Source organism: Nilaparvata lugens, chromosome 1 (genome assembly GCF_014356525.2).
Source record: "Nilaparvata lugens isolate BPH chromosome 1, ASM1435652v1, whole genome shotgun sequence".
Taxonomy (NCBI): Eukaryota; Metazoa; Arthropoda; class Insecta; order Hemiptera; family Delphacidae; genus Nilaparvata; species Nilaparvata lugens.
This window is the reverse complement of record NC_052504.1, coordinates 98,370,215-98,394,119: the sequence shown is the minus strand read 5'-3', so window position 1 is coordinate 98,394,119 and position 23,905 is coordinate 98,370,215. Positions and strand designations below refer to the sequence as shown.

At 34.2% G+C, this 23,905-nt stretch overlaps 1 protein-coding gene and 1 long non-coding RNA gene across 3 annotated transcripts; both read left to right on the top strand.

Moving 5' to 3' along the window:
* Positions 1-732: 732 nt before the first annotated feature.
* On the top strand, positions 733-14,913 carry LOC111054274. 2 transcript variants are annotated; one of them, XR_005570365.1, is made up of 4 exons: positions 733-1,296; positions 9,273-9,426; positions 13,207-13,624; positions 14,858-14,913. It is a non-coding gene; the product is annotated as an uncharacterized LOC111054274 (long non-coding RNA). The 2 variants fall into 2 exon arrangements; XR_005570366.1 differs by lacking the exon at positions 733-1,296 and adding an exon at positions 6,900-8,018.
* Positions 14,914-20,267: 5,354 nt separating this feature from the next.
* LOC111055833 lies at positions 20,268-22,148 on the top strand. Its single transcript, XM_022343130.2, has 2 exons — positions 20,268-20,576; positions 21,727-22,148. Exons 1-2 carry the CDS (start codon positions 20,438-20,440, stop codon positions 22,083-22,085), a joined length of 498 nt encoding a protein of 165 aa, XP_022198822.1. The 5' UTR covers positions 20,268-20,437; the 3' UTR covers positions 22,086-22,148.
* The last annotated feature ends 1,757 nt before the right edge of the window (positions 22,149-23,905 follow it).

Below are 23,905 nucleotides of genomic sequence, written 5' to 3'. Positions count from 1 at the left end.
TGAAGAATATTTCAACGTGTCTTGCCAATTTTTTAATATATTTTTTCATAGTTGAAAATATGTCTGTTTTTCTGAAAAAAATTATTATGATTTCTGGTAGATCAACAAAAAATAATAGATGCACAACCATTTTCTACAAATTATAACTTTATTCTTCATATATTTCCAAACAAATTAATGATTACTATGATTATATAATAGTCAATTGCCTAAAAAAATCATGACAAATTCATTCAATATTTGAAAAACTCACACTATTACTAGGCTGGGTGAAAAATCACCCAGGGAGTCACAATACAGTAGAACTAGCACAGTAACACAAACAAAGAACTATATATTTTATATCTGTAGGCATCGTTGCCAACCTAGAGCATCGAAATTTCTCAAGCCCTGGGTGATTTTTCACCCAGCCTATAGTGAGGTCCACGTTATAATGGCAGTGTAGGAAGATAGGAGAAAAGGGTTGCCAGATCTCAGTCTTGCCACCAAAACAGCTGATACTGGTATATCTGATGAATTCAACTGTGCATTATTGTTGAAAATAGTTGATCATATTTTATTTGTCAAAAAAAAAATATATTTTTTAAAGATGTAATAATAAATTTTTATGATTGAGATAAAATATTTTGTTAATTAGTTGAATTTTTACATTGTTGATGAACGATGTGGCAACATCGCAATGCGTGAAAGAGATAGCGCCATCTGCTTTGTTGAACGATAGACAAGGATAGCAACACCATTGCAAATTACACAATGCCATTATAACGTGGACCTCACTATAGTAATTAAGGGTTAAGCCTCAGTCTGCTAATGCTCAATCCGAAAGTCATAGTAGTTGCTGTGCGTGAAGCTATATGACGCTGGTTAGATGGTCTCTCATACTGTGCCATTCTTAACCGCACAAATCGGCTAAAATAGACAGTAGTCAACAGTAATCGGCTTGAGTTAAGAAAAATCGGCTAGAAATTTGGACTAAACTATCCATACCATGGAATTTCTTCTTATGCCTTAATTTTTTATGGTTATATTCATTGTAACAGTTATTTATTGTAAACTGTTTTCTCTCATTGTATTTTTTTGTGTTGAATTAAATAGCTAAATTGAATAAAATTATAAATGGAAATAAATAAATTGATTGCAGGTGGAAGCAAGTGAGGAGACACAAGCAAGAGCTCTGCTCCTTCTGCGCAGAGTTGTCAACAGTGATGCCCAGTTCTATTCTCAGTTTTTCTCGCGAGAACAAGATGGTGTGCTAGCATGCCATCACCATGCAAATCGGGCCTCCATATTCTCAAGGTTAGACATGTGTTTCTTCATAATTTATTACTAGCAGACTTTCTGTGAACATAGACTTGACGCAGTTATAAACCACAGCGTCCTCTAATACTGTTCATCAGAGTAAATTCTATCCTGTCTTGTGTCGGCGAGATATCTGTGCGAAAACGTTTACCGTATTGTCTGATTGGGTTGAAAAGTTTTAAAAAATTTGGTACTATGGGATATGTTTTTTAATAACCAAACAAGTATCCCTAATAGTCCAGTCAATTTAGACATAAGAAAGGGGTGTGCTTGCAATTTATATTGTAGTTCTGATTTTTTAATATATTATTAGGGTACATAAGAGAAGTCCAGAACCAATTTCTCCATGCAAAATTTCCTTGTGCTACATACAGGGTGGCCCAAACACCTCGTATTTTCAGCTCATTTTCCAGTTTTCAGCTATTTCTGCCAAATCTCATGATCGGAAAAATTTGCTCTTGCTTTTTTTCTAGAATATCAAATTCTGAATAAAATGAGATCATTCGGAAACTCTCTATCTCCAATGAATACTGAGTTATGATTTTTCAAAAATGAGTGAAATTTGAAGAAAAAATCAATTTTGATGAATATTAGTTTTTGATCAACTATTGTTCTTCCTATTGTTACCATTTAGATGTATAATTCAAAATCCCTCTGGGCGTATATTTGTGCTCTACAATCTGAGATCAGATAGAGCGCTCTATCCCATATAGATTTCCAATATTTTACCTGCAATGTTTTCAGATCATATGCCTATTGTTTTGAAGGTGTTTAGTGATAAGTTAGAATTCAATGAAAATTTGCTACCGTTATTACCGAAATTGACATGGGGAAAACTAGATGACAGTGGTTATGCTGAAAGGCTTGCTGGGGAGAGTTGTAAAATAGATTTTCTACCAGGAAACATAGATGCAGCAAATAATTTATTGACAAAATTGATAGCTGATTCAGCTAGCGGCTCAATATCGCAGAGAGGAAATAAGATTGATGTCAGGAAAAATGTCTGGTTTGATAGAGAATGTGTAAGATACAGAGATCGCGTGTTTGCGCTTCTCAAATTATTCAGAAGAACGAATTCCAAGCAAGTGAAGAACGATTACACGTCAAAGCTAAAGGAATATAAGTGGTTATGTAAGAGAAAGAAAGAAGCTTATTGGGCCGAAATTAAGGAAAAACTAAAAACTGTAAGGGATTCTAAGAAATTTTGGCAGCTGGCTCGGTTTTTCAGGGAGGGAAAACTTACGCGAAGTGGAAATATTATTCCAGAACAATGGATACAGCACTTTAGACAGTTGTATACACCTGTTAGAAGTAGTGGACAGATATCGTGGGTTGAGCCTCTTGTTATCGACGATTTATTAGACAAGCCAATCGAGGTAACAGAAATAGATTCAGCTTTGAAAAAAGCTCGAAACAATAAAGCACCAGGTGTTGATAGAATAACGGCTGAGTTTTTTAAAAAAGCGCCAATAGAATTCCGACAGCTATTGTGCATGTTTTTTAACCGTATATTTCGTTTTCTTGATGTACCAATGTCATTCACAAAGTTTATAATATTTCCATTGTATAAGAAAAATGATCCCAATAATCCTGAGAACTACAGAGCGATTTCATTTACTAATGCAATTTACAAAATATTTTTAAGTGTCTTGTTGACAAGATTGGAGAAGTGGATTTATGGTCGAGAAGTCATAAGTGAGAATCAAGCAGGTTTTCGGAAAGGATACTTCGCAATTGATAACATTTATATTCTTTTCAACGTAATTAAACATTCTCTATCCATGCGTAAAAGATTATACTGTTTCTTCGTCGATTATAAAGCTGCGTTCGATTCAGTAGAGACAAGCACTCTTTTATAGACTGGCTGAGATAGGAGTTTCAAATAAATTTGTTAATTTAATAAGAGCACTATATGGGCCGAATGCAAAATCATCAATATGGTGCAAGGAGGGGCGTCAAACTGAAGACATAAGTATTGAAAGCGGATTAAGGCAGGGCTGTCTGATGTCTCCACTTTTGTTCTCCGCATTTATTTATGATATTTGCGATATTTTGGGAGGGGGAATCAAGGAAGGAGATATGAAATTGAAAGCTCTTCTTTATGCAGATGATCTTGTAATCATTTCCGATAATGTTACTGAAATGCAGAGAATGATCGATAGACTACATACTTATTGTAATCGTTGGACTCTTGTTATTAATATGGAAAGCTATGTAAAAGAGAGAAGTGGAAGTATGGGGGTGAACCTGTAGAAATTGTGAAGGAGTATAAGTATTTAGGTTTAGTTTTTACATCAACTCTGTCATTAACGGCTCATTTCAGGCAAAAATTAAGTACAGCAAAATTTGGAATTCAGAGTTTGTGGACTTTCTGAAGTAAACATGTTATCAGAATTTTCAAAGTTAATCATTAAGTGTTATTTTGTTATTCAATTTGGTTTGTAAACAATCTAAATTGGAACTTTTCTGTTTTCAAATGTTTGGACTGGAAATTTGACATGAATTCAATGTATGGAACATAACCTACTTTCTGGACTATTTAGTGTATAAATCAAAATTCGGGGGAGAAACAGTTTTTGGCTGTGCATATTAGTCCTTTCCCAATCATTTTAAAGAATCGTGTTTTGTTTATCAATCAATAAATAACGAGCAAAGCTCGGTGTCCCAAAATAAGACAGTAGTCGACAGTAATCGGTTTCAGTTGATAAAAAATCGGCTTGAAATTCTGAACATAAACTACCATGGGATATCTTATTATAATATATTTTCTCTATGCTAATACCTAACTAGTGTGCAACGTTATCTGTTATACAACGTTATTTATCAGCCTGTAACGAAAACTTGATGCTGTGGAAACTTGAATGGCTCAACTTCCGATTTCTTCCAGTCTCTCAAGGACTGGTGAAAATAGGTACTTGACGAACTGATGTAGGCTACTCCCGTCGCATTGTTTTATTCCTCTTTCAATTTGTCTCTCTGGCGTCGGCAACTCCTTCTATGCTATAGTGAGATTCGCTTTATAAAGTCAGTGGAAGAGATAGGATAGAGATAGAGATTGCCGATTTTCAGTCACTAGTGCCTTCTATATTAGATGGCTATGACTAAAGTCATTCCGGTATATCTGATTATTAATTGCTGATTCTTGTAATAATAATCAATTATACATTTTCATAATTGAGAATACTTTGATGGTTCATCACGTTTCTTCACAGTCAATACCGATTTGGCAACAGTGTGCAGGTAGAAAAAGTTAGAGCTATCTGCGTTGTCTAATGACACACATGGATAACACCAATGGTTATAAGGTGTTGATTTCATAATGTGAGTCTCACTATACCATAGCAAGTGGAGCTGAATACACGTTCATTTCATTGCAGTCATTTATTTGACAAAATTATTACTAACAAGACAATTTACCAATATTAATTCATAAAAAATAAGAAGCGTTCATTTTTGAAGTTTGAAGTACATTGGTCAGCCGTTCAATGAGACCGTACAAGCGTTGAAAGGAGCGGCGGACGATTTGTCTGAAAAAACGCCTCGTGTATCCTTGCCCTAATTGAAATATTAGTCATTCTATTAGCATCCTGTACACACGGTATACAGATCTTTTCCACGGGTCAGTGCTGTAACTAATCATACAGTTGTAATGTGTGACAAGCGCTCGGTACTCCCTTTGGACGGGTGACCGAATGTGCTGTCAACCTTGTTTCACTTGCAATCGATCTCATTGGATGCGTCTATTTGCAAGTGCACGTCAGAGCATGCATGAGCCGGGAAACAATATCTGGAAAGAGTCATTGAAACACGTTGTTACTTGTCTGTAGCTGCTCACACTCAACTCAACCCAACCAGTAAGTGCACGCGTTCAGCGTGAGTGTTCCTATTTCTCTTTCCAGATTGTTTCTCATCAGCAAGCTTGGTCATGCATAAACAAGCGTGCAATTCCACTTATACATATCCAATGTGATCACACCCTTAAACAGTGACTCATTAATTTTCATCATCCTCTCAACTCTCTTATAACTGTCTTCATAAGACTAGTGTTTGCAGATCCTATAGTGAGGTCCACGTTATAATGACAGTGGATAAAGTGGATAAAGTAGTGATGCCGATTCTCTGCATCAATTAATCATATTTCTACACTGTCAAAAACATAATTGGCACCGTTGTGGACCTAGAAAAGGATAGTACCACCGGCTTTGTCGAATGAAAGACAAGGACAGCAAAACCAAAGTTGATCAAATACTGTCATTATAACGTGGACCTCACTATAGTGTTTGCAGATGATGTAAAATTGTATAAATTAATAGAGTGTTGAAGATTGTGCTCAGTTATAACAGGATCTTGATAGAGTTCATCTATGGTGTCGTAGAAATAAACTCAAATTAAATATCTCAAAAACAAGTTTATGGTTTACACGAGACAGAGGAATTATGATCGTTACGCTTACTCATTAGCAGGCATCAATCTAGAGTATGTCAATAGCATTTGAGATCTTGGAGTGTTGATGGACTCGACTCTTGATTTTAAAGACCAATTCAATCACACTCTTAGCAGTGCTAATAGGCTACTTGGTTTTATACTTCGTAATTCAAAACCTTTTACTAGTTGTGATGTAAGTATAAAACTGTTTTATGCACTGGTCCGGAGTAAACTTGAGTATGCATCTATGGTGTGGGGTCCTGCTAATGTAACTGATAGCTACGAAATTGAGAAGATTCAAAATAGATTTCTAAGACACCTTTTCATCAAGAAATTCAGTATCTTCTGTCCATTCAATTTTCCAACTAGTGAATTGAGATCCTTATTTTATATCCGGTCATTGCAGGTGCGGAGATCATTAAATGCCCTATTGTTGTTATATAATATTTTAAATCATAATCCATTTACCATATTTTATCAGCCGAATTAATTTCAGTGTACCATATGCAAGACCTAGAAGGAATATATTGTTCGAGATTCCCTTTGCTAGAACAAACCATCATTACAACTCATTTCTTTATAAAACCTTACGACTAGTTTAATAGCTTGAATGAACACATTGATCCTTTTTCGAACTCATTCAATGAATATAAGAAACATTGTGAACTGAATCTATCATAAGACAAGACGCTCGTTTTTGAGATTAATTGTTTTGTAAACTCTGGCTGGAACTCTCTTTTCACATTTTTCTTTATATGAATGTAATTAATTTGATTATTTCAACTGTGTAAATGCTTTTTGCTTTCTTTTCTTTATTTACTATATTTCATAATGTATATAAGTTGAATTGTTGTTTCATTTAATTGTGTAAATATATGGCTCTTTATGGATCTCTGTGAGCCTTTGTATGTAAAGAAAATGAATAAATAAAAATAACAGTCTTCCACATGTGCTTGTAATATTGTGAGCTTATTAAGACTTATCAAATGCAACTGTAGGTTGTGAAATGTACTGTGTTGAATAAAACTATTATCTTACCTTATCTTCTTACCTATTAGCAATAGTCTGTGACACTTGAACACTTGAGGACATTGCTCTCACCAAAAAAAAAATCTTTTACCAGTAAATTTTATTCCAATTAATAAATTGAGATCCTTATTTTATATCCGGTCATTGCAGGTGCGGAGATCATTAAATGCCCTATTGTTGTTATATAATATTTTAAATCATAACATCCATTTACCATATTTTATCAGCCGAATTAATTTCAGTGTACCATATGCAAGACCTAGAAGGAATATATTGTTCGAGATTCCCTTTGCTAGAACAAACCATCATTACAACTCATTTCTTTATAAAACCTTACGACTAGTTTAATAGCTTGAATGAACACATTGATCCTTTTTCGAACTCATTCAATGAATATAAGAAACATTGTGAACTGAATCTATCATAAGACAAGACGCTCGTTTTTGAGATTAATTGTTTTGTAAACTCTGGCTGGAACTCTCTTTTCACATTTTTCTTTATATGAATGTAATTAATTTGATTATTTCAACTGTGTAAATGCTTTTTGCTTTCTTTTCTTTATTTACTATATTTCATAATGTATATAAGTTGAATTGTTGTTTCATTTAATTGTGTAAATATATGGCTCTTTATGGATCTCTGTGAGCCTTTGTATGTAAAGAAAATGAATAAATAAAAATAACAGTCTTCCATATGTGCTTGTAATATTGTGAACTTATTAAGACTTATCAAATGCAACTGTAGGTTGTGAAATGTACTGTGTTGAATAAAACTATTATCTTATCTTATCTTCTTACCTATTAGCAATAGTCTGTGACACTTGAACACTTGAGGACATTGCTCTCACCAAAAAAAAATCTTTTACCAGTAAATTTTATTCCAATTAATAAATCTGGATAAAACTTTAGAATACATACGTTCACGATTTGAATTGATTTATCAATTTTTAAAGCGTTACTCAATCCTCCACAATTATTTGGTAGTTAGTAGCCATTACTCAAGCACAAGTCTGTGTCGAATGTGGTCATCACCCTCAGTAAAAACCTTATCCAATTGAATTCCATTAATCTAATCTAGATACATTTTTTCAAATAGTATTATTTTAAAGCGTTCACATTGTACACATGATCAATTACTAGCTTCATTGAAATCGGATAACTAATTTCACAGTACTTGAATGTATTCTGTTGTGGTGGGGGGAGGGGACAGCTTGGTATACTGATTGCTGTAATGGGATGACAGCTTACAAGTATGGTACTTGAGAGGTAGGCCTATAGTTACTTTGTCTCAATTTCACATTCTTGTTTTCATCACTAGCAACCTTATCTAAGGCTGGCCAGTAACTTGGTGCCGCATCCACATGTTGGCCCAATGCGTACAAAGAGTGTGGATCTGTGGTTTGCGGGAGCGCGCCAGCCAAGTTCCCCGTCAGCCGAGCTCCTTTTAAAACCACTTTCGAGGGGATTGGTCGACGGCGTCCTGGGAGAGGAGCTCGGCTGACGGGGAGCTTGGTTGTCGTCTACGGTCCCGACAACCTGTCCCCTCTTAACCAGTAGGAGATTGGCTGTCAGGGAGACTCGTTGATGCAATGAGAAAAAGTAACGCAATAATAATTCATAACAATCGGCATGCAGACAGACAGACAAAAGATATTTTTTTTTTTTTAATTCTAATGTACTCATTACCAATATAAAACAACAACAACGAATAAAAACAACCTCATGAATACACCAAGTCAAATAAATCTTTCGAAAATGGTCTGCATGGGTAAAAAATGATTGTGTGCAAACCAGAGTTGCATATTACAGGTTTTACAGAGAGAAAAGAAACACTAATTTTGATGCATTCAGAATCTTATTGAATATTATTATTACATACATAGAATTATTAAATAGCTCAAAAAAATTAATTAGTGTAATGGTACATACAGATTTCAATAACAGTAGTCACCAATCTATCGAATCTATCGGTCAAGTGTTTCAATGACAAAGTCTCTTCCTATCACCTGCGATTTTTTTAAATAAATTATCAGTGACGGTCACCTGTTATTTTCTATAATAATTGACCGATCGATTGAGATTCGAATCGACGGTTTCACATTTATCTTTATGTTGTTATGTATGTTCCGCATTTACGGCGAAACGCGGCAATAGATTTTCATGAAATTTGTCTGGTATGTTCCTTTTTGAATTGCGCGTCGACGTATATGAAAAGTTTTTGAAATTTCCCATTCTAATAATAGTCAACAACTAATTTTATATCAGATGTACCGGGACAACTTGGATCACAGCTATCTACTATGGAAGTCGAAATTGCCAACTATGCCATCCTATCATTTTCACTGAGTATTTAATCTCACCGTAAATGATAGCAAACCAATGTTGATGAGATGCTGACGTTTTGTTGGAATTGCATGCCACTAGTGTATTTCAGACATTCGAGTATCTCATAGTACGTTACACTACAGAACTTGGTGAAGTTTCAGGGTTATTGTGATAACTGATGTGGTTGGTTTTCAGATGGCTGAATTTCTGATCGAACGTAACAGCTCGGTGACAAGAAAGAACGAAGACCCCTCCATTACACCTCATAAATGGGATACAATGACCTTGTGCGCCTTGTGACCTTGTGCTCCACAACTGTGGAGCCGACATCAACGCTAAAGATAAGATGGTCAGTTGTTCTGAATTTTTCTTTTGGAGAGGTTCATCAACAAATTATCTGGAAAATGTATAGGTTTATACTCTTGTCATAATATTTGTTAGTGGTTGGAGGGTTTCCACTCATTCTCACTATTACAATGTCCTTTAATAGCCTATGAATCAAGATATTGCATTTTTGTATCTAGCTGCCTCTCTCAAATCAATAATTGGAGGGATTTAAAAGCAAAGTAGCTGGAATATGTATTGCTTTATACACTTGCCATTATATTTGGTAGTAGTTGAAGGGATTTCACCCATTCTCGCTTTTACAGTGTCCTTTAATAGCTTATGATTCAAGATATTGCTTTTTTCAAATCAGCTGCTCATCTGAAATTCAATGGCCCATATGAATAAAACCAGAGCAAATGCTCATGAGCAAGAGCATGGAGCATAAGGTTTTGCTCATGAGCAAAAGGTAGAAGCAAAAGCATTTGCTCATTTTTATATGAATAAGCTTTACCTTATACTCTTACCTTATGCTCCTGAACTCTGGAGCAAATGCTCACGTATTTAAAAGATTTTTCATCAGCTAATGTGCTTTTGTAACCTTACTTTGTTTTTATAGCTCACGGAAGCGCTAAATATGCAAGTAGGGGGCACCGCTTGTGTTTGCGTCGTCTGCTCTGTTTTCTATTTATGAATAGTTTTAGGTTAGTTGAGTCACAAAGTAGAAGGAATGGTTTCTTCTCTGTGGTTGAAGACTCTCATCTTCTTAGATGCCTATTTCCTATTTTGTGATGGCTATCTTTATAACAGAGAACACTCTTTTTTGAAGCTATCTTTTGTAGGGATAATGGTTATATATATCATGGTTGAATCTAAAAAGAGTTTTATAGTTCTCAACTATTGGTTGTGATCGTATCTGGTATAGTTTCCTCTTCCTCATACGAATTAGTTGAGCCATTTTACTATGAGCAAAAGGTGATAAGATGCTCTAGACTAGACTCACCTTTTTTGAAGCATTTGCTTCAAAAGTTGAGCAAATGCTCTAGTTTATTCATACAATTTTGAGCCAAATCTTTTACTTTTGAGCAAATGCTGAAACTATTTTTTGATGAGCATGAGCAAAACCTTTTGCTCACGTTTATTCATAGAAAATGAAGCAAATGCTCAACTTTATTCATATGGCCCAATGTGTTACCTTCATTGGAAGGGTTCAAAAGCAACGTAGCTGGAATATTTATTGGTTTATACTCTTGCCGTTATAGTATAAAGCATTGAAATGATTAGAATAAATAACTTTGAAACTATAATATCAAGATCAGTAATTCAAATTCGTTTATCACTTCTTGTAAGTTTGAGGAGGAATAAGCACTCATTTCTAATCATTTAAGGCTCCGCTTTTGGAAACTTATTATTGGTTTCATTTCGAAGGTATTTTGATTTGAATTCTATCAAGATACTTAAAAAGTAAACTTGAAAACAATTTTTATCATTTTTTCGTTCTGATTTAAAAGCGCATACAGTTCAAATATTGGGGGAGATCCATCCTCAAAATTGTATGAATCAATTTGCTATCATTCATGTAATAGATCTGCCCCAAGATTTGAACTTTTGGCGCTCAATATATCAAAAAGTAAAAGTGATAGAAGTTTTTTCTTTAAATTAGTCAAATCTACATAAATTGATAGTAAACTTTCGTAATTGAAAATGTACCAGTAAAAAGAATCGAAAAGCGTGGTGCACATCCTTGATTATTGTATACGGTACCACTATTATGATGCTACATTCATTTTATTTCTTGTACTTACAAGAAATTAAACTTGAGTTAATTATACTCATAATTAACAGTCAAGTATCCTTAGTCAACAAAATATTGGGTTTACTTCGTCTTGAATTGCTCAAGAAGTTTAATTCTTGGTTTACTTCGTCTAGTACCGTATTGCTCAAGAAATTTAATGATAATGATAAATCATCTATTACTTTGCAAAAAAAGCTCACAATAATTTAGGCCGGTTACAGAGCTCGACCGACCGTCAGTGCGTATGCACCATCCTGACTATACACATCCATACATCAGTTTTTCTGACTCACAAAATGGACGCCTTTACAGATTGTTTAATTGCAGCTTATTATCTTCGTAAACGAAAGATCAAAAGACGTAGATGTCAAGTTCACCCGATGGTCACTCAAAGAGCATTTCAAAGGGAATTTAGTACCATTATATACATCATTTTGCTTGGGGATGAAGATATATGTTTTAACTACCTCAGAATGTCCATCAGAAATTTTGATGAGTTATTTCGAGCTTGTATCATCATTGGGAATACTTGCAGTCATTTTAAGCTACGGATTAAATAAATGTAGATAATATTAATAATATAAGATTTTTCCAATAAAAAAATTTGAAATGATTGAAGAAATGTATAGAAAAGCTCTGAATTCGAATATGACACTATTAATTGAATTCGTTCATTATTCTATTCAATATCAGCTGATTGTCGGGCAGAGGTTTCAGCACATTGGTTATATTGCGATCGGGCTACTGATCAGTACAGCTCAGAAAGCTTCTATTTGCTTCAATAACGCGTCAGTCGACCGATGGAACGGATGCGCACGAGCTCGATCGATGGTCTTCGTACGCAGTGTAAAACGCATGGTCCTGACCGTGCGCATGCGTGCCGTCAGTCCTGCTCTGTACGGATACATGGAATATCTATGAAAAAGACTGACGGTCGGTCGAGCTCTGTAACCGGCCTTAAACCCAAAAATAAAAAAATAAAGAACATACTAGAATGTTCGCTCTTTCAAAATTTCATTAGTATGTGAATATTTCATTTTTTGTGATAATAATGTACAATATTCTTTCTACGAGGGTTTGGTTTTGAAGCATCTAAATTTGAAAATATTTTATGGCTGAGAATTTTGTGAAGTGAAGAACTACAAGACTTGACATATTTTGGAGTATGTGTAACCTTATCTAAATTTGGGAGTGGAACAGCACAGGGTTACCTTATTTTTCCTCTTACTATCATTTTGATGATATACTTATCATGATAAAGAATAAAGAAGGGGCGCTTTGCTTTAATTGAATCAGTAAAACCGATAGTATTTAATTCCAGTATCAATACTATCTAACTAACCCAACTCGATTCATCGATATAGGTGATCACTGGTTCATTCAAAGTAAAGTCTAGCCAAATTATATTAAACATTGATGTAATTTGTGAGCTATTTACACTGCTTTTTTGAATGGATGATTTATTGATCATGATTGTCAAATGTGATTGAAATTGATAACTATAAACTATTTCAATGCAATTTTATATATTCCCATGGTTTCTTGGGCAGAGAAATATTCCTCAATCATAAGTTCCTTCCCAATGGGAATATTACCGACTTACATTACTACCCTCAAAAATCAGCACTGACTACCCTGGAAATCTCCCCATCTGCCCACTACACCCGGATCCATGCCTACACTCACCTCTCCCCCCATTTTCTATCTTCCTCACTTTGTTCAAGCAAATCAGTCTTAGCGCAAAACGCCTATAATATATTCCAATGCAAACAGAAGAGATGTAGCACTTATTCCATTCTGTTTCCATCGGACCATATTTTTATATAGAGGTGGGAGAATCCTCTATGCCACGTTGGTGTGAACTGTAAGTAGAAGTATATTACAAAATATTTATTCTACCACTCCTACCCATCACTCGAACTTTGAAATTTTAAATGTTATTTTCAAATTTCACCAACTTATTTTTTATCATTCGATCAATCAATAATTCGTTTGTTTTTTCTCTTTCAGATACCAAAACATATTACACAGTGTAGATGGACAGATAGAAAGTGTGAACATCAAAAGCCATCGTGTGTGTTACCCAGTTTCCATTCTGCATCTAACAATAGTAACCGAACATCCAACATCATAACTTTATTATATCATCTAGTTAATTTTGATATCACATTAACTAAAAAGCTTTCCTCATAATATACAAGAAATTAATACATTGCCGAGATTGTCAAAGATGTGAATTTTCAATGTGCTTTGATGCAAATTATTGCAAAAAACTAATATCATGGTTAGCTATGCATAAATTAATAGGCATGATGGTCATTCTTTACTGAATCGAAATAAGCTGTTATAACTTTGTCAACTATTAATTTGGTTTTCAATAAACTAGTTATGATCAGATGCCTTATTAATAAATGCAAAATTCATGTAGGTTATGTAGCTTTTCTGCAATAAACTAGTTCAAACGGTTTCCTCCTTTTGAGCCTCCGCACCAACCCTCCATTGTCTAGCAGCTGGATCGCCTCGACGTTGTCATGTTGGTGCAGTCGCCCCTCGTGCCTCTCCGCATGCCTCTGGATCTCGGTGGACACCAGGTCGACGTGCAGGTCTCTATGAAGATCGCTGTTCCTGACATACCAAGGAGCATCCACAATGTTCCTTAGCACTTTGTTTTGAAAACGTTGAATGACATTGATGTTGCTGTCTTTGGTACACCCCCAAAGTTGTATACCATAGGTCCATACTGGCTTTAATATCTGTTTGTACAGAAGTACTTTGTTTCGGATTGAAAGGATGGAGTTTCTTCCGATCAGCCAATACAGCTTCTTATATTTGATTCCAAGCTCTTCTCTCTTCTTCTTGACATGGACCTTCCAGCGAAGCTTTGCGTCCAAGGTCATACCTAGATACTTGGCATCATTAGCATATGGTACAACTTGGTTGTTGATAGTTATTGGTATGGGCGGGTCCTTCTTATTGGTAAAATTGATGTGAATCGACTTTGTTTCATTCAATTTCATTCTCCACTTTCTAGTCCAATCTTGAATTTTGTTGATGGATCTCTGTAGTTTCTCTGTTGCAATATGAATATTACTGTCTACTGATAATATGGCTGTGTCGTCTGCAAATGTTGCTGTAGTATTCTCATCAAGGCTGGGAATATCGCTGGTATAGCGTAGGTAAAGAACTGGTCCCAGAACACTGCCTTGAGGAACTCCTGCTTTAATTTCCTTCAAATCAGAATATGAACTTTCATGCCTGACCCTAAAGTATCTGTCAGTCAGATAGGATTGTAATATATCTGTATATTGCTTTGGTAGAACTTTTTTGAGCTTGAAAATGAGACCTTCATGCCATACTTTATCAAAAGCTTGCCCTATATCAAGGAAAGCTGCTGAACAAACTTTTTTCTCTTCTAAGCACTTCTCTATTACATTTATAATCCGATGCACTTGATCTATTGTTGAGTGTTTCACTCTGAAGCCAAATTGGTGATTTGGAATTATGTGCTGTCTCTCAATTATTGGTTTTAGCCTACTAAGTAAAATCCTTTCAAACAACTTGGATAGGACCGGTAACAATGATATTGGCCTATATGATGATACTTCATGTGGCTCTTTACCTGGCTTCAGATGCCTTATTAATAAATGCAAAATTCATGTAGGTTATGTAGCTTTTCTGCAATAAACTAAAATTACTCAATAATTAAGTTGTTTAAGTTAGGCCACATTCACACCAGAGTTGTCAACTGAGTTCTCAACAATGAGACAATTTCTAGATATCCTTGTTTTAAACAAAAAGTTTAGTTTCCTAACCAGTATGAGACACACTGAAAAAGTTGTGAACAAAATCTTCTACCTCTACAAGTCCACGCAGACTATACACTCTCTTTTAGGCTAATTCTTTGACAACTAGTACTCTACTCTGTTGCTCTACAAAAGAACATCAACTTTATGTAGAAAACTGTTCATGTACCAAATTTTTTTGTTGACAACTTTGGTGTAAATGCAGCAGCTTCAGCATTTATCCTTATCCATTAAATTATATTGTTGTACTTGAGTATACTCTTCACTTTCAATTAGCCTATGTCGCACCTGGCTATTCCATTATCTGCGAGCGAAATATTAACAACTATCAACAGTATATAGCTGGCTTTTAGAATTCCTTTAGCTTCAAAAGTTGAACATGTCAACAATTCATTCGGGCCACTGAGACAAGTGCGCAGGTAATGAATAATTGAGTATCATCACATTAACTGTTTTGTTAGAAGCTATACATGCATCGTTTGTCAGGTGTGACACATGGGCTTAACTTTATAAGGCTTGCTATAATGATTCCAATCTGAAACAAATAATAGCTATAATACTTTGAAATCATTGAAAAATATTATTTTCCACAGAATAGGCAATGTCGTTATTGTTAGTCACTTTAGGTACGCCTGTATTTCTAATTTTAATTTTTGTAAAATCTCAAATTGATTTTTTCTTCATTCATATGCAATATATACCGGTAATCTTCAATATTTCCATCTTACATTACATTAATTCCAAAAAAGTTGGTATAATATTATTATATTAAATTGATGGTTAGCTGTCACAGGAGAATAGAAAGGCTATTATATCTATGAACTCAGTACGGTAACCAATAACAAATAATAATTTGTCTATTGATGAAAAAATATTTTATAAAATAGGAATAATATGCAATGTAAGTTAACCTTCCGGCAGTCGCGCTGTTGTAAAAAGTACAACAGTGTCAGTTTTTTTGCTGCACAAAGCTATCGAATGGAGTGGTGTCAGTGAATGAGTCACCTATGTATTCCAAAACTTCCTCCCCATCACTCCACTGAGTTGCAGTATCAACCGAGCAATGGTTCAGTCTTTAGGTGCCCTTTAGTCGCGACAGTTCATAAGTATAGTGCATACGATAAACAGTGCATAGGGAGAAAGACTGCCAAGGAACCAATAACACAGCAGAATTGTTGGCTTTGCTTGGTGTACCTTATTGGGCTACGAAAAGGTAATCATGCAAATATTCATAGGCGTAATATAATTCAATTTATTTCACCAAAACAGTACAAAGATGTGACAATCAGAAAAAAAATTATTATTCTAAATATCTATATCTATCTGAAAAATACGGCTGGAGGTGAAGAACTACTGGCATAAGTGTAACACTTGTTCGCCAGTAGGAGTAGAGACTTAACTGTTTCTAAATCTTAACTAATAATTAAAAATGGAATCTTTTTATTTAAACAATGGTAAGTATATTTAAAATGAATGCTATCAATTGTGAATTTATTCTGACAATAATGAATAGTTTTAAAAGCAGAAAAAAATTTGAACTCATAAAATATTAAGATGGAAGTAATAGTTGTGAAGTATCCAGTTTTTAATATTTATTGGAACAAACTATTTAGATGGAAATATTGATTATACAATTAATTAATATGATTTGACAGTAAACAGAGTACATAACACATAAAAAATAGAATGCTGTAAAAATTACAACTTGCGACTGCTGGTGTGATTAGCTCGAGTAGGGCGCGACTTCCAGAAGGTTAATGGTACTATTACTTGATTTCTATATTAAGGCATTTATCTCAATTATTATGAAAATTCATTATTCAAATCATCATAAAACTATTTTTTCTTGACAAATAAAATATTATTGATTATTTTAAACAAGTCACCAGAATCTTAGATTCAAATATTGATTACCATACAATATTAGGTACGGTATTTGCAATTAGAAATTTAGATCTCTCAACATTTATGGGAAGTTGAAGTGCAGTGATGGTTTTTCTTCTTGAGGTATACCATTGGACATTTAATTAATAAATATATCTATCAACAAGCATTTCAGACAAAACATAAAGTTTTTTGTTGGACTTGAATAGAGTTTCTAATTAGAGCTTTCAAAATTATTATACCGTATTCAGTCTATTTCTCATTCTTCTACTACTAGGTTGGTACGTTATTAGGGCCAGATCATATTTTATTTATCACAAGAACAATATGACGCGTTTCTTCTAGGCGCCAATCAAAGAGCTCACTGCCCTGCCGACTCTAAAAACGCTTAATTTGGTCTTTTGATAAGAATGACCGGTAACGTTGAACTTGTTCAAACAGCCAAGCCATCTACTCGTATGCTACTAATTTATGAGTTTACGGTACTAATGACATTGCACACTTACTAACAAGATTACCAGGTAGCCGAAGTTTAATAAAGTAGAATAAAATCCTCTATTCTTTAAGTTTTCAATAAACTTGCTTATATTCATTGTTGACCGCCAACACAAATCTCATTACCGGGAGTCTTTATTAATTCGATGGATTCATCAAGTAGCCTGGACACATTTATGATGTTGGTTATTCTACTGAGATTCAAAGCTGAAACAAGTAAATATCCCTCTTCTATATTAATTTTTAATATCATTAAAGTTGTTATATCATTTAGTTTTCTTCAGTTCATGGTTAGCATACAGTATTTTTGAATTTACCGGTTGATAATTTGAATTTGCCGGTTAAGCCAACTTGATAATAGTGTTTGATATATTTTGAAATAAAGAAGAATAAAGAGCTAATCTACTGATAAATGTTTATTTCTAATCTAGATAGACACATCAATTACAGTACTTTCAAACAATTTTCTATTATAAAATATAAATATCTTTGATTTAGAATTACAAAACAAATTAACTGCAAAATCCACGACAAATCTGATAAGCTAACCCAAGTAACAATGACGACAATGTTATAGAATAGAGAGCAATCTTATGGCTACATTTAATTGAACTCAGGTACTTTCAATAAATAATAAAAATAGTTTTTGGTCTTACTTACATTATTTCTAATTTGTTTTTATGTTTGATTCTTCAACTAACCTCAAAATTCAGGTTAGCTAGACTTGACAAGGCTAGAGAGCGCGAACTATTCAAATACTCAAAATGTTTGTAAACGCAGATAAGGAGCTTGAAATTCTGCTTAAATAAAACCATTCCGTTACAATAGTAACAACGATTCATTTTTGTCATGGAAGTAGAATATTATATCATTATATGCCTACCATTCACTGAGAGCTTTGATAATAATTTATTTTTTATTACTATTCTTTCCTCAATGTAGCAAACTCAATCGGAGTAATAAAGCTTTTCAATAATGTAATGATTTCAGAGATATTTTTTGCGATAAATATAAAATATTTCTTCTTCACTGACAATATTCTTTTCGAAAGTTTGTCTCATAAACTATAGTGAGATCCACGTTATAATGGCAATATATAAAGATAGAAGAATAGCGATGCCGATTCTCTGCATTAATTATATTTCTACACTGTCAAAAACATAATTGGCATCGTTTTGGACCTAGAAAAGGATAGTACCACCGGCTTTGTAGAATGATAGACAAGGATAGCAAAACCAAAGTTGATCAAATACTGTCATTATAATGTGGACCTCACTATAGTCTACAGTATTAAACCATTTCATTTTAAATAATTTTGTACTCAATAATGCCTTTATACATTACCTATTAATCATAGCTAAGTTGATAACGTGTGCCCGGTTGCACAAAATCCCGTTACATTTTAATCATGCTTAAATGTCACGAGAAGACTTCTCTGATTGGTTCTCATCAATGGTTTAATCACAGTTAAAGTTTTACAAGCTTTTGTGAAGCAAATATATTTGTATAACAAAAACAGGTGCTCACAGGTGTAATAATTGAATTATTCAATTACTGTAGTCATTAATTTTTAGTCTTTGACTCAACTTGTTGTTGGTACTGTAATGTTAATCTATCAAGTCATTAACTATAAATCTCATGTACCGTAACAGTAACTGTAACTGTAAGCTTTTATAGTAACTGTAAAAGCTCAATGAAGTAACGGAAATGTAGAGCCTTTTTTAAAATCTCTTTTATATAAATGTGCTACAATAAACTTACCGTAGGTGCTGCAATTTTATTGAAAGGTGATTTCAGATACCTCCAGTTGAGGCTGACAGGCAGGTGCTTCTTGAATGTTTCATCAGGAAATAAAATATTTTGTAATTCTATTTAATGATGCTTTATCATTTTTTTAAAAACATTAAGGCCTGGTTGCACAAATGCCTGTTCAATTTGAATCGTGATTGAATCCCTCCTGAACTAATCAAAGAAGCCTTATATCTTCGGAGAAGCCTTCTCGTGACATTTAGTCATGATTAAAATTTAACAGGCTTTTGTGCAACCGGGCATTTATTTTCTTATACTCCTAGTATGATGAACTTTATCATTCTGAATGAATGTGATTCATGAATTTATTATCAAGTGTCCTAACAGTTTTTTCGCTATGACAGCCTTTTCATTTTAGAACACAATACTATTTAATCCTTATAGATTTTTAATGAAAAAATCTGATATTTATCGTACTCAAGGAAGAGTAATATCAGTTACAGTAATGATACGATAATTAATTCGACCAGTTCTTAATTTCTAAATCACCGAGCGGCATTTCGGTCACGTGGTCATTGACAAGCCGTAACACTCTGCAACAGTCACCTAGTCAGCCAATCAGAGAGCTACGTTTGACACAAAGTCTTTTTGATAAGACGGCTTTTCTGATTGGTTCTCGTGATCATGATTAAAATTTAACCGGCTTTTGTGCAACCGGCACCTTGACCTTCCATCAACTAACCAAATTTCAAGATGGCTTGAATTACTTTGATAACTTTACAAATAAACTTCAAAATAATTTCACTACCAGAAAACTTGTTTCCCCTATCGGAGAGCATGTTTCTAATTAAGATAAAATCCCTCTGATATTTTTTATGAATTATTGAGAAAAAATATATCAAATTGAAGATAATTTAATGCTCTTCAAACCTACAATGAGCGGTTCCACACCTTTAACAGGGGGGATGAAGATGCGCACAAAAGAAAAATTTGTATTGTAAAGCTGCGTTTACACTGTGTAACTTTGTTATAATATGTAAAAGGTTGCACAGATTGCATTGCACTGAAGCCAGCTGACAGCTGATTGGTTTTGATCAATTCTATAGTTACATTCACTTCAAACTGTCATAATTGGTAGAATGGAAAATTTTGGCGTTATTCATAAGAAATGTTGCCAGTGAATCTCAATAGCTATAGTTTTTTATAGCATTACAGTCCAGTGTTGACAATTTTTGGGGTGTGACAATTTTATTAGAAGTGGTTACTGAAATCATCTTCAAATTAAAATTCACCATCAAACCTCAACAAAAATGTCTGAATTTAATGGAAATGTTACACCATTTAAAACATCAACTGACTGCATGGATATGGGTTTATTCAAATTTGAAAATGGAGATCGCTATATTGGATGCTTTACAGCTAACATAAAGAGAGAATTATTCAGAGAAGGTAAAATAATTACGGTTTGTGGCAATTTAAGCTGACAATCATTTTAATTGTACATTCCTAAGTATAGTAAGATTTATTTCACACTTCAAAAATAGCTGGATGTTGGTGCTATTTATAAATAATGAAAATCTTTACCTGACTTTTATTTTATGTGAGATGGCAATAAGTTGTACATTCGGATACCTGAACTTCTTTCCCCTCGCTCTTACATAGTACGGTGTGCATCATCTCTCAAATTATTCCTGTATCTGGTCGAATATTGGTGAAATGTTTCTCCTGTATTAAATTCATTTATGTGTTTTTTTAAAAAGCAGATTGTTTCCAGAATATATAGGCTAGGAAGTGGGAGAATAATTCCAAGTTTTTTTAAATAGGGCCTACAACTAGTTCGGATTGACTCCCCTATCATCACCCTCAATGCTCCCTTCTGAAGTCTAAACACCTCCACTACACTGCTAGAATTACCCCAAAAAATTGGTTATCCTATTGATTATCCTATTTTATTGAAATAATTAATTATAAATTTTAGAAATTATATTGATGACATATATTTAAATTAGGCCCTAATTAGTTTTAAATTTAAAATTTAAGACACAGTCACGGGTTCCTTCTTTTATACTCTTTGTTGTTTATTTCATTATATTATGTCTATCATACCTTTGGCTTGACTTATTATTTGGTTATATACCTATACTTTTGGTTTAAATAATTTTCCGTTCAACCATATTTCTCATCACTTTGATCGTAAAAAACTGGAAAATTCTGTATCTCTTCAATAAGTTTTCCACTCTCTATGTTAAACGAGCCCGCGCCGTCTCCGTCAGAAAGTAAACTGAACTAGTCGGTGACGGCGCGGGCATGGCTCGGGCAACAAACACGGCGACGGTGCTGACGCGGTGCGGTAGTATGTGTCCCTACACGTTTGAAAGCATTTGTTTTCTCACTCGCCGTAGTACGACCGTCACACGGCCGTGCCGCTGCACGGGCTCGGTGCGGATATGTGTGTCCCGGCCATTATAGTTACTATAGATAGGTACTAGCTTTTATTAAATCGACTCATTATTATAAACCCCTCAGCTACCTTTCATGCTACACCCTACCTTCGTCGCTTCACTATGCTACTACCCTACCTAATATCTGATTCTTTTAGGATTTGGAAAATATTTTTGCAACAATGGAGACTCATATTGTGGATTATGGAGAAAAGATAATCTTGTCGCAGCAAAATCGATCACTTACAAAAACCGTCACACCTACAGCGGAGAATTGAGTAGAACTGGAATGCAAATGGAGGGCATAGGCACTTACAAAATTCCTTCAATTGGGGATTTACACGTTGTATTTGAAGGAAATAAACCTACAGGCGAGATTAATCTGGTTGATGTGAGTGGTTTTTGCTGGAAGGGCAAATGTAACGACGATGGCGTCACCCTCTATCCAGTTAACCAGTTCAAAATTTACAGAGAACAAGCAATGAACAAAGATCCTGAGAAAATAGAAAGTGACTAAAATAGAATTAAAAAATGAATATTTATAAATTTATTTACGATTCGAATAAAACTTATGTAATGATGGGAGTCCAGTCTCACAAAGTAGTGTCAAATTTATTATCATATAAGATAACTTCAATAACTTTGGTAGATAAAATAAATAGTCTTAAACCATTAGAGTCCTGGATGCAGAGAGTATTTGAAGATCTAGCACTATTAACTGTGCCTGCACTGTACATTTTCGAAGTGATTATGTATGTAGGAGATCAATAAAGTGACATACATTTATTATGACACAAGAAATAAGAGTAAATTTTCTGCACAATACCACAGGACAGCTCAGTATCAGAAAAAGCCTTCTTATATGGGTATCAAATTTCTTTGAGAGAAAATGAGATTAAGGATATTTTCAAAAAGCTATTGAAAAAATATCTAGCAAACGGGATATACTACAGTATTCAAGAATTTATGGATGGAGATCGAATGAGGCTTTTGGGAGGGTTAAATTGTAATGTACATTTTATAATGTGATCTTTTATTTTTTTGGACGAATGTAAAATTTGTTTTTACAAGAATTAAATTTCTTAAACAAGAATGTTTTTGGGTTAAATTGTAATGTACATTTTATAATGTGATCTTTTATTTTTTTGGACGAATAGTCCTTCTTGACGATTTCCTATACTCTGTCAAGAGTCACCAGGAAAAAAATTTAATCAAATCAAATAATAAGACAATCCTTGTGCTATTTTTCTTCCAAATTTAGATGATGATACAGATGAATAAATTAATATGAAATAGACGAATGAAATAATATATTTATTAAAGATACCGTGATTAAAAAAGAATACCACAACTTTGAAAATTGATAACTCTGCAAAGAATAAACGGAGAGTAAAGCACTATCTGTCATTGATTAGAGGAAGCTCTGAAGTATTTTTAGTTCCTTATTTAGTCCCATTGGCACTCATCTGTCCGTGCCTATTTGAATGAAAACTATCCGAGGCAATGGATCGGCTGTTAAGCAGCTCGAGACAGAGCACTTCATCACTGGCCACCAAGAAGCCCTGACCTCACCCCCTGAGATTTTCTCTATGAGGGTACGTTAAAGATAAGGTGTATCGACCGCCTCTACCAGCTAACATTGAGGAGCTCAAAGAAGAAATAACAGCAGCTATACTAGTAGTTCTGTGAACAGTAGACCTCGCGCAGTATTCTCATCCACAAGTACCTGATTGAAACTATAGAACTTATGAAAATACAGCAATAGACTGGCTTCTCCACACATCTGTGTAATCACTTGTCAGCTGATTTATGATGAATAAATCTATAGTCAGATTTTACTCTGAAATTGGCGTATGAAGGAGGCTCCTTTTTCCTTTTATAGTATCCTTGAAATGCAAAATTTCCAAAAAAACCTTGTATATACGTAGACGCGTAATTAAAAAAGGAACATACCTGTCAAATCTCATGAAAATCTATTACCGCGTTTCGCCGTAAATGCGCAACATATAAACATTCAAACTAACATTAAGAGAAATGCCAAACCGTCGACTTGAATCTTAGACCTCACTTCGCTCGGTCAACAAACTGTTACGCCCGATATGCTACTGAGGGTGTGCAACGAGTTCGAGTATCGTATTGATATCACTCGAGTGTCTGGAGGGGGTCACATTGAACATTTGTGAACTTGTTTTCTAGTGGGGAAAAACTTAATTTAATACTCCTCATTTTGATTTACAACCCAAGTTTCTATTATGTTTCCTTGATTAAATACAGATTTTCAAAGTTGTGGTATTCTTTTTGAATCACTCTGTATTATGGAAAGATTTGAATAGCCTT

Coding starts and splice junctions, on each gene's coding strand:
- LOC111055833 (XM_022343130.2), top strand. CDS start 20,438: ATGTCTGAATTTAATGGAAATGTTACACCATTTAAAACATCAACTGAC. Junction 20,577..21,726: donor GAGAGAATTATTCAGAGAAG/GTAAAATAATTA, acceptor TGATTCTTTTAG/GATTTGGAAAATATTTTTGC.